General features: G+C 34.7%; 1 protein-coding gene across 1 annotated transcript in view; it reads left to right on the plus strand.

Annotated features, from left to right (window-relative positions):
- Positions 1-9,637: 9,637 nt before the first annotated feature.
- Positions 9,638-12,221, plus strand: part of LOC105365293 (probable serine/threonine-protein kinase mps1) — a 33,544-nt gene continuing 30,960 nt past the window's right edge. The window contains exons 1-3 of the mRNA XM_011503409.1: positions 9,638-10,252; positions 10,304-10,676; positions 11,301-11,879. Of these exons, the coding sequence (XP_011501711.1) occupies positions 9,989-10,252; positions 10,304-10,676; positions 11,301-11,879 (1,216 nt within the window). The 5' untranslated portion in view covers positions 9,638-9,988. The remainder of the gene's footprint in view (positions 10,253-10,303; positions 10,677-11,300; positions 11,880-12,221) is intronic.

Genomic DNA, 12,221 nt, shown 5'->3' on the forward strand with positions numbered 1-12,221 from the left:
TTTTGTCTCTACACCCTCTCTCTCTCTCTCTCTCTCTCTCTCTCTCTCTCTCATTATTATTATCTTCTTGTTTTCGAGGCTCTTTAAAGCTCGCTTTAGAGCCCGCCCTTTCACTCTTTCGCCCCGTGCTGTGGGCCGTCTCAATGGGAACAGGACCTCACAGGAACAGCCGCGAGTGAGCGAGCGAGAGGGCTGAGAGTGTATGAGTGCGGACATAACTAGAATTTAATGAGCTTCCCCTCGGGAGCGAGGGGAAATTATGGTCTTCGAGCGTTGACGCGCAATCATTTTTTCCTCTTTTGGCATGGATATTCCAGGTAAATTATAGGCGAGTCACACCTTTTTGCGTAAAGTGCTCAGTTCGGAGCTCAGTGATCCTTATTAACTAACCTCGCCTTCGCGCTGATTAATTTTCGATGCTCACTCGTTCGTTTGCCCGTTCGCCCATTCGCTCGACCGCCAACGAAGATGCTGTACAATCGATTTATGATTTACGCGCTCGACTCTCTTTGATCGGCGCTCGCGATGCCCAAAGAGGTTTTCCCTCTATCGCCTGCTATGCATCTCTTATAAACGTTTGTTGTTTTCATGCTTCGGGTATTAATAATATTACATTTAATTGAAAAATCTTGCTCGTTCGAACCATGACATAGGAATTTAACTGTAGAATCGCTCTCCCGCGTAAGACTTATGTAAACTTAAAAACAATATAAAAAAATTTAAAAAACAAAAAAAAACATTAAAAAAGAAAATAGATATTTAAGTCTTATTCATTGACATTACGCGCTAATAATCATTTGTTACTTTGTAATTGGCATATACTTCATACGACTGTAGAAATATTCGTTCGAAATACCTAATAAATACTATCTTTTCTCAAAATATTGGCGCTTTCTTTTTTTTTAATTTTATCAATTGTTTGATTTTTTAAAATTAAATATTCAATATAACTATAGACTTGGACATTTTTTCATCTTAATGTATAATGACAGAAATTATTTTCATAATTGTTTAAATATTTAATCTAAAATACGTAGGTGAATCTATTACCATATACTATTGTATATTAACTGCTGTAATATTACATCTTAAACGTTGTTGTAGAAATTATTATACACTGTATTTCAGAATACTTTAGTATCGAAGCAACCGATAATTTATGAATTAATAATAATTGGTCAAAAATTTATTCTCAACTATAAACATTATTCGTAATCGTAGCTAGTCATATATTATATTTTAACCTTTTTTATATAACATACGATCGAAAACATGTTTTTATAAAAGTATAGATATTTTTACGTATTTTATTTATGCACAACAATAATAAATTATAAATTATTTTTTTTTAAACAATATTATGTACTATTATGCATAAAGCACTTTCTGATAAATACTATTTATGTGTAAAAAAAAACTATTCGATTACACTTAGTATCGCTTTTAACCTGCAATTATTAATTTCTAATGAAATAACTATTGTAATGTCAAATGAAGCATATTGAAATACTGTACGTTCATAAATCGAGAAGTGCTCTATTTAAGATTTATTTAACGTTTGAATTGTAATGAACCTTCATCTGCATTACAATTGCTTAAATCAACAATTGTAAGATTTATGAATAAAATTCACTATTTCATCATTAACGTGTTTTTCCGATAAAAATATGCTTCGTTGTTTGTTACTTTAAAATTCTATGTAAATATATATATATATTTTTTTTTATTTAATTTATATATTATTAAAAAAAAATATATGTAAAATAAATATATTTCGATAATTCATATGTTTATCTAGTATTATATATATTTATATTATTATACTAGGAATACAATAGTGGTAAATAGATCATTTAATATTTAATTAGAGCATATCGTATGATTAAAAGTCAATCCACGTGCAACAACATTAACATCAAACAAATATTTTACAAATAATACCTGGATTCTGCAATGTAAAATAATTATCACACTTGTTGAATAAAATTAAATAATAGTTAAGAAATATTAGTTCATAATTTAATTTGAATATATAAACAGTGATAAATAATGAATATGTACATTTAAAAACTCTATATCTTAAAACAATTAGCATATTACTCTCATAGGTTAATATTTTATTATCGATAATTCTATTTATAGCTACACATATGTATAGTACTCATACTTTTTTACTAGATTGCACATTGATTTTATGCGTATTTTGAAAGATGATAATTATATTTATCTGATGGCATTTTACATTTAATATTTTAATTTTAAATATAATGATTATATTGTAAAACATTTGCAAGTTACTTCAATTTATCGTGTTTGTATTTAATTACAATATTCTTTATACATCTTTTATAAGAGAATAAAACTTATAAATTATCTGTGGAACGGAATTCTAAATTAAAATTTGTAAATTAATTAATGAAAAATTATGCTTTGCGGATCTAACTAAGTAAAGCAATACATAAATTTAATTGGCCATATTTTATAATATCATTAAACATTAAAATATAACTGCTGTTGAGGATTTTAAGAATAATTAAAACGTACATATTGTACACTAAATAGTACGATTCAATTTGCTTCGTTAATCTTTAACATTAATTGACGACATTCGAGGCTGAACGTACGATAAACTGTATATTATATTAGTAGTTATAAAATATTTTCATTTACAAAAAGAATAATGTTTATATTGCTTTTCATACGATATTGTAAGATATCAATAGAAGATTGTTTTATCATTATATTCACGTTATTTTATTGCTAATGTTGCTGTTGGTCTTGCTGCTGAAGAAAAAAGTTGCATCTAATGACAATCAAGTAAAAATACTTTTTAAAGGATATGAAAGTCAAGATTAAGTGTCAGTATTCGAGTTTGTAATGAAACGATGTTTCCACATAAATTATGTATTCGCATGCAGATCAACAAACATTTCTATTTTTGGTTTGCGTTCAACCACTTTACGATGTCTCCCACTTTCTAGAGGAAGCACCTTGTATCACTGGCAATGTGCACCTCCTACGGCCAATCCAATCGCTAAGATGTTTATTGCGCGTTCATACGTTTGGCCAAGAGGCATTCGAAGTGGAAGATCACGGCCAGGTGTAAACGGCACCCAAACAAAAAAAAAAAAATCTTGGTAACCATATGGAGGCGCGTCGTCGGTAGCACTGGTCGATTCAATTGTAAAATCGCAACGAGCGTGCCGAGGACACTTTTCCCCTTGGAACTCAGCTTGAACGAACAATTAGCTCGTTGCGTGTTTTCAGCTCCTACCAAGCAGTATCGAGACGCGCATGAAAGGAAGACGGATTTTTCCAGCGGGAGGAAATTGGATGCAAACCTGACGCTGTTACGAACATGCGTGGGTCTCTGATACGCACGCACTAGTGCCTGCAAATATAACATATGCGCGGACCCTTACGGGGGCACATGACGCGTTCGCCTGTGTTCCGTCCTTTTCAACGAATGCCACGCACAACCGTGTAATTTAAGCAAAAATCCTATTGAAAACCGCAACCCTTTTAAAAAATTTTACAATCCCCGCGACTGATGCGTGCACTGGGGCTCGAAACGCGGAATGTCTAAATGACATGAGTAAATAATTAGTCGGGCAATCGCTCGTTTCGCTTAATGTGGTTTACCGTAATTGCGATTAATTCACGAATTAATCATATACGCCTCAACAGCACTCGTATAATGAAAAATATGATTCGGGTATGATAAACTTTAAAGCAATACGCTGATACTTGAAACTTGCCCCTGATACTCCTGCGGTTCACAATTTTCGATCTTTCTGTCCCATTTCTTATTTTAAATTTATAATTTTAATGCTCTGCGGCTTAAATGCATTTAATGGATATTTCATTATACTGCTTGCCAATTATTATTTGTAGTTTGCTTTCTATTTGCAAACTTTGAAACATTGAAAATAAATAAATCAATGGCATACAACCCCCGGTCGTACTTTTCTAATGAACGACTGTTTATTTTTAATATATCAAGTAACGCTATTGAGTTTTAACTTCGCTAAATATTTAAATAATATCCCTTGAGAACGACATTCACAATCGATTTCTACTTACTTATAATATTTTATATACTTTTGTCTTACTCACCTTTATGTGTTAACGTATCCTAGCTGAATTTATGAATTACTTCAACTGCAGTTATTTGTTATGTTTTTACTAAAAATTTATTTAAAAGTACAATAATTTATAATTAATTAATAAAAATAATAAACCCATTATTTACATATCTATTTATCTTATAATACATACATTTATATATATATATATATATATATATATATATATATATATATGTTTATTCATTTATTATTGTTAAAGTTTGAACATCACCAATCATTGCTGGAAATATTCTGAAAAATTTAGTTTTATAATTTGTATTAATTTATGGAATATATATAGATAAGTCATTGTTCTCTATGGTCTGTGTATTCACTGATGTATTCGTTTATAATTTTATGTTTCTTGATTAAAAATTTTTTTCTTTCATAAATTAAAGTCGATTTATTTAATTTGTAATTAAGCATTTTTATTAATAATGAATGAATTATGGGCTATAGATTAGTTTATTTAAGTTATCGAAACTTAAATATTAATATCAATTAATAAAGTGAAAAGATGAAAACGATTTTGAGATTAGCCCTTAGACTTTAATATTTTTCATTTTTATAAACTTCTTTATCGCAATTTAACTAGTTAAAAAACATAAAACATTGATTTAATTAAATTTAAAATAAAATTTTTCTATAAAAAGTCTATCTGTCATATTTTCGTTTATGAAAAAGTCTAATATATAAATAAAAAATTTTTTTTATCAACAAGAGAAAAATGAATTCTTAATAATAAAATCTTGTAAAAGTTAGTGTATAATTGTAAGTGAATAGTTTATTATAGAATTCTACTAAACAAAAAAACATCGTGAAAATACAATTTTGTATTATCAAAATTGATAGCCGGTTAAATTACCTGATAATATGCAATATGAATGATAATATAACAATAACAAGTTTAAAATAACTATAATAAAACTCGAATGATTTATCAAGTAATGTAGAAAAATTTGTAAAAGATAATAACTTATGGAATTGTTTATTTTTTGATACAGTACAAAAAAAAATTTAATTATTGTTTTAATAAATTGCGAAAATAAATATGAAGTACTAAATTAAATAAAAAAAAAAATATTATGTTTTTTAATTACACGTGTATTGCACGGTAAATGACATTTAATTTTAAAATCATAAAATATTTCATTAAAAATATTTTTTAGAATTATATTTAATAACTACGTTTTATGATAAACCTATAATAAGCTAAATAATTTATCGATTAATCTTCAAACAATGAAATGTTATAATTAAAGAAGTTTTTTATAAGAAAAAATTAAATCTGTAAATTGGCATTTTTTACATACATACAGACACATAAATGCATACATGCACACATATATACTTACATGAATGAATGCATACTTCCATACTTACATAAATGAATGTATACTTCCATACTTACATGCATACGTACATGCATACTTACTTACAGAAAAAAAAGAAGAATTATGGCTAGACATTTTAAAGATGGGATTTATTACAAAAAATTGTAAAAAATGTATGTTTTAATCTTCAATACAAATGAATAGACATTTAATAATTTAATAAGACTACATGTTAAATTAAGACGAATACTTAAGAATGATTTTTAAAACGTTTCATTTTTGTCTAATGTAATAGAAAAAGTTTGAAGAAAAATTTATTGGAATTTTCTATTATGCTTTGATACGTAATACATTAGCTTCGTGTAAAGCAAAATTTTATCTTCAAATCTAATAATTGTGCTTAATCATTATTATGTGAAATTCTATTTAATTTCAGGATTGTTTCATCCGTTCGATTTTTAAAATGATAATGATCTCATATTATAAATAAATAATTTGTTTTACTTTAGTTACTTAAATCAGTTATTTATGTTATTTATAGATATGGTATATATATATATATATATATATATATATATATATATATATTTGTACGTTTGTATATAATATAAATGTTATAAATAAAATATAAGTTTGATCTTTTTAACGTTTTTTTTCATCAATAAGCTGTTGATTAATTTTCAAGAATTGAAAATTACTGAAGCACGGACAAATGTACGAATAAATTTTCTTTAGTGGCAGATTTCTTTATTGTTAGTTTTAAAACGTCTATTAATTAATGAAACTGAATAATGAAATACACATTACCTTCGGAAAGCGTTTTTTTCAAAATATGTTTACTTACTCATTTGAACTTTAAGCGTAAATAACATATAAGTTTAATTTATTTATCGTTTTAATTTGTTCATGTTTTTAGCTAAGTGCGTCATTGGATAACGAGTGGATAGAGGAGGGGGGGGGGTAGAAAACATAAAGCGATCATCATTGAGTACAAAATTTGAAATTGGTTACGGGAATTGATGGAGCCCCAGCACTTCATAGGAATCAAATGTAATTTGTTATTAAACTTAGGAGGTCCAGCTTTGCATATAGTACATAGATCCGCTAATGCGCAATAATAGAAAAAAACTAAGGAACTTGTGGTGGCGCACGCAACATTAATACATCCAGGTTGTCGTTAAGTGAGCCGCCCCGCACTGATGCACGTCTTCATACGTGCGGTCTGCGGGCATTTTCGCAGCGGCTGGGTGGTGAAAAGACGAAAAATCGGCGGGAATAAATCGCCGTTGGCGCTTCTTACATGTTTCACAACGACGGCGGGGATCCAGGGGCGGCCTTGCGGCAGCCAATAGATGATCTCAGGAGGCGGAGCCAAAGCACGCGGCCCCCAACGCTCCGCCGACCACCTCCGTCGCGGCAACCGGGGTGAGCCGATCGAGGGTTGCGGTGGACGTCCCTGGCTCACGTGACGTCGTCGCCTCGTCAATTACGCGAATAAGTACGTATTTTTCGAGCTATCGCGTTCGATATACGTGATAAGAGCGAAACGGACAGAGGCGCACGCGTCCCGATGCGCAAATTGAAAGGATCGATTGCCAGCTAGAATCTTAACTTATAGCTCTCTCTCTCTCTCTCTCTCTCTCTCTCTCTCTCTCTCTCTCTCCATTTCTCATTTATATATATATATATATATATATATATATATATATATATATATATATATATGTCTCTGTCTTCGTTTCTTTGTTTTTTCCTTGTCTAATCGGCTTTGTTTCTTGCGCCTTTTCTCATTCGTCTATCCTGCTTTCGACGAAACCTCCCTAAATGTGAGGAAATCACGCTAAATGACTGCAGATCAAAAACGCCGACAAATCCAGTGGCGAGTAGCTATCACAGTAATTTAGCTGGATCGCACCTCTTTTTGTTAGAATAGAAAAGCCGCATCGCTACACTCGCAACGTACGAGCGTCTTATACCCAACTCGCTAACTCATACACCTACAAATATTATTATTCATTAATTAAACAAGAAAACTACTATTTCTTATAAATTCTTGTAAGAAAGAAGTTTGGAGGAAAATTATTTCCAAAGTCAAATATCTACAGACACATTACTTTTATTCAAAGTTATTATTATTTCAAGTTAAACGTTTTTCTAACGAATCTTAATGCAACCACTTTAGGTCGAATTATTTAAACAGAAAATATGTAACTTTATATTTGAATTTTGGAGAAACTTAATAGAGTAATGGAACATTTTCCCTTTATTCTTCCATAATAAATTAAACGTCAATATCCTTGCAATTTTGTGCACTATTTTATAAATGAATACTCATACCAATGGCATATGGGTATTAACTTACATATCAATCATACCTCCATATCATCTTTGTATAATTGTATAATTATATACTGTGCAAGATTACATAATCTGTGAATATATTATCCATTTACCCTCTTACTTGCTTATGAATAATTTAAAAAAAGCTACGATTAAATTTTATTATTTTTCATAGGGACATATGGCAAGATAGATAAATTGATAAATCATTTGTAGATTTCATAAATAACCCACAGTTTTCAGATTTGGAAAATTTTTTTTTTTGTATATTTCCATTATTATTTTCTCTTTAGGACTCACTATCTCAGTTATATTAATCTTTCAATATGATAGTTTGTAAATTATGTAAATTACCTATCATTGTGCGTATATTGTTAAATTAAAATTTATAGAAGTTGACTAATTCATTGAATTACAGAGCACGGCAGTTGAGTGGATTATAGGAATGATAAAACAAATTAAATGTACCTATGATGAAGGTAAGATAAATAGTATTTAATAGGCGGTGTGTTAATTACATCTATAGTTCTTAAAATATAATCTTAACTTAAAATATCATTAAAATTCCATATTAACCAACAAGTAAATAAATATAATTATTATGTATACTTATAATTCATAATTATTAATTATATTCAAATAAACTAGTAACGCGTAACTATGTACACTGATTAAAATGATTTTTTTTTATAACGCCAAATATGGTGCACAACTTCCAAAATATTGTTGTACATTAAAGAATACAGTTATTTTAATAGTAATTTAAATATTTGCTAAATTTAAGAAAATTATTGAATTAAAGTTATATATAAAATAGAACTTTAATTCACCACCATTTTATTATACAAATTTATTTTCCAATGATATTTCGTAGCTAAAAGTCTATAAAAAAAAATATATATATATATATATATATATATATATATATATATGAAAATTCAGTTCAGGGAAATTTTTCGATGAAATATTCAATAAATTATGAGAAAGCTGCTCGATGCACAGTGGTTATAATGTGAAGAAGAGGAGGAATAATTTAATTCGATAATAGTGTATTACGGAATAGAGGTGGTCAGCTCATCCCTCATTGGCAATACTCGAAAAATTCAATTTTGTTCGGCGTCCGATTCGATTTAGTAGACCGATAAAAAAGTCAGCAAATTCGTAGATTAAATTCGACGTAAAAAAGGGAAAAGTGCAGCAGGGGCTCCGTCGAAAAATGTAATCGTAATTGCGGTTGGGTGCAAAAACGGTAGTGAAAGGCAAGGAAAGGCACGGATGAAGCTCCCGCCAGTGGGTGAGTGGTCGGTAAGGCAGTTCCCTTTCCTCCTCGCGCAAAAAGCTCCCACTCCGGTGTCGAGGGTCTGGATGTTAACTACTTCTCGTAAAAATTCCAGCGGGCCGATCGTCATTTTGGCCACGAAGGAGAGCATAGTGCCCCGGCCATGGGACGGGCCTCCCCGAGACTCCGCCCATTATAAACTCCGCGCATTGGCCCCATTAGCCGAGCGATCCCCTTTGATCTTAACCGCTACCGCCCCTCTCTACCGACAGTTGGGCCACTGGCGGCGAGTGAGGGATCCTCGAGCTCAAAACTCCCGTCGCCGTCAAAGCGCTGCGAGTCACAGACCTGAACTGACTCGTTCTGCTCGTCTCTCCCTCGCCTTCTCTTTCTCTCTCCCGTCTCTCCTGTCTCTCCTCTTTTTCCTCTCTGTTGTCTGTCTGTCTGTCTATCGCTCTCTCTCTCTCTTTCTCTCTCTCTCTCTCCCACTGACTCTCTCTTCCTCACAAATTCTCTCTTTGTCTGTTGTCTCTCTCACTCCCGCTGTGTCGCTCTCTCTCTCTCTGTATCTTAATATCAATCTATCTGCCTCTCCCACGCACTCTCTTGAAATCTTTGTGATATTGTCTCTTTGTTCCTCACTTTTGTTTCGCTCTTTATCGCGAGATCGTGAATTCGCCAACAGTGCGTGTTAAGGCTTGAGGCCCGGTTGCCTCATCGGAACAAAGTGTAACCGAGATGGGACTGGGAGTGACTGGGTAACGCGTGACGTGGTGCAGCAGCCGAGACGAGGCATGCGCCGACGACTCGCCACCGTGTGACCCTGGCTTCATCGCTGCGATGAATAGTGCCCAAGTGCGGTGGTGTTGAGACTCGGCTCGTTTACCGTCGCGCCTCGGCGATCGATAATGTGTAGTACGGAGATGACGGAGGCCGCCTACACGATGTCGCCGTCCGCGGCCTCGTCCACGGCCTCCTCCGGGGACTGCTTGGGTTCACCGGGACTCCGTGGCCCGACCGCTCGTGAGTTGCCCGAGGACGAAGACGAGATCTCGGTAGGTTGCCCAAGTCCCTTGCCGCTAGTCGTCGCAGCGGCTGGGCCCCCGGAGGATGCGGACGGCCACAGGCGAGGGGATTACGAGGATCGATTAAGCCCCTCCGCCCTTGAAGAGGAGGAGGAAGAAGAGGAGGAGGAGGAGGAGGAGGAGGAGGGACTGGACGAGGAGGACGAGGAGGACGAGGAGGAGGAGGAGGACAGGTACTCGCGAGACGGAGAGTCAGCGTTTACGCGCGAGATCACCTCGTTGCGTGAAGTAGACGATGAGGAGGAGGAGGTTGTGCGGGAGGACGTCGCGACAGCGACAACGCGAAGAGCCCGGATCGCGACCAACGGCCCGGACGACTATTTTAAGCCGCTCAAGAGGTTGAAGATGGTGCAGGTACAGCAACCACAATCCGAGGACGAGGAGGAGAGCCGCGAGCGCGAGGCCTGCGAACGAGGTGTCAAGTCGTTTAGTATCCTCGACATCCTGTCGCACAGACCGAAGGCGAAGATCGTGCGACCCTGGGACACAACGGAGAGCAACCTCGGGCATCATCACCAGACGGTACACCAGCAGAATCTTCACCATCATCACCACCACCATCACAGCCATCACCACCAACACCAACATCACCGACAACAGCAACAGCATCAGCATCAGCAGCCCCAACAGCAGCAGCAACAACAACAACAACAACAACAACAACAACAACAACAACAACAACAACAACAACAACAACAACAACAACAACAACAACAACAACAACAACAACAACAACAACAACAACAACAACAACAACAACAACAACAACAACAACAACAACAACAACAACAACAACAACAACAACAACAACAACAACAACAACAACAACAACAACAACAACAACAACAACAACAACAACAACAACAACAACAACAACAACAACAACAACAACAACAACAACAACAACAACAACAACAACAACAACAACAACAACAACAACAACAACAACAACAACAACAACAACAACAACAACAACAACAACAACAACAACAACAACAACAACAACAACAACAACAACAACAACAACAACAACAACAACAACAACAACAACAACAACAACAACAACAACAACAACAACAACAACAACAACAACAACAACAACAACAACAACAACAACAACAACAACAACAACAACAACAACAACAACAACAACAACAACAACAACAACAACAACAACAACAACAACAACAACAACAACAGCAGCAGCAGCAGCACCAACAGCAGCACCAGCGACACACACATCCGCAGCAGCACTTGCATCATTCGGGTGCCAGGGATCTTTCCCTTATTGGCATGTCCCTGGCTTCCATTTCCGGCTCCGTTAGCGAACCACCACTCAGTAGTTCGTCATCCTCGGGTCGGAGTTCCGTCTCTGACTCCGGCAGCCCGGATCCCCTCGTTCATCATCACAGTGTACACCACGGGCTCCACTCGGCACTCGGGCACCCGGGGCTCCAACAGCAGCAGCAACAGCAGCAGCAACATCATCATCATCATCATCACCACCACCACCACCAACAGCAGCAGCAACAACAGCAGCAGCAACAGCAGCAGCAGCAGCAACAACAACAGCAGCAATTCAAAAGAAAAAGCTCACAGCAGCACGGATCACAGGCGGGTCACAATGGCAAAAGGACTCCTGGACAAGGCAGTCCACTTGACGCTCTTTTTCAAATGACGAGCAAAACCTTTGACGCCGGCGAGCATAGCCAAGGTAACGTATGTCTTGGCGATGCTGATCATCGATAATCAGCACAATCGAATTTCCATTTATGTTTATTGGCATCTCTTATTTCCAATCAAAATTATAAATTCTTATCCGCAGTGAGTATTTACTAGCCAAATACTCGCGTAATCATATATCTATTTATTCGTTTGAGAGGTTAAACATAATCTTGCGGCAATAGGGGAGCGATTCCAAAGGAGATTATTATAATGTTCGTTGAAATTATTTAAGCAGATTTACTTTATGAACATAGTTTTCCTCTATAATTAGTCTCGTCCGTAATTGTTTACGCGATACTTTGTTTTATTATCTACAAAATGTATCTTGCCA

This window comes from Ceratosolen solmsi, unplaced genomic scaffold, assembly GCF_000503995.2.
Source record: "Ceratosolen solmsi marchali unplaced genomic scaffold, CerSol_1.0 scaffold63, whole genome shotgun sequence".
Taxonomy (NCBI): Eukaryota; Metazoa; Arthropoda; class Insecta; order Hymenoptera; family Agaonidae; genus Ceratosolen; species Ceratosolen solmsi.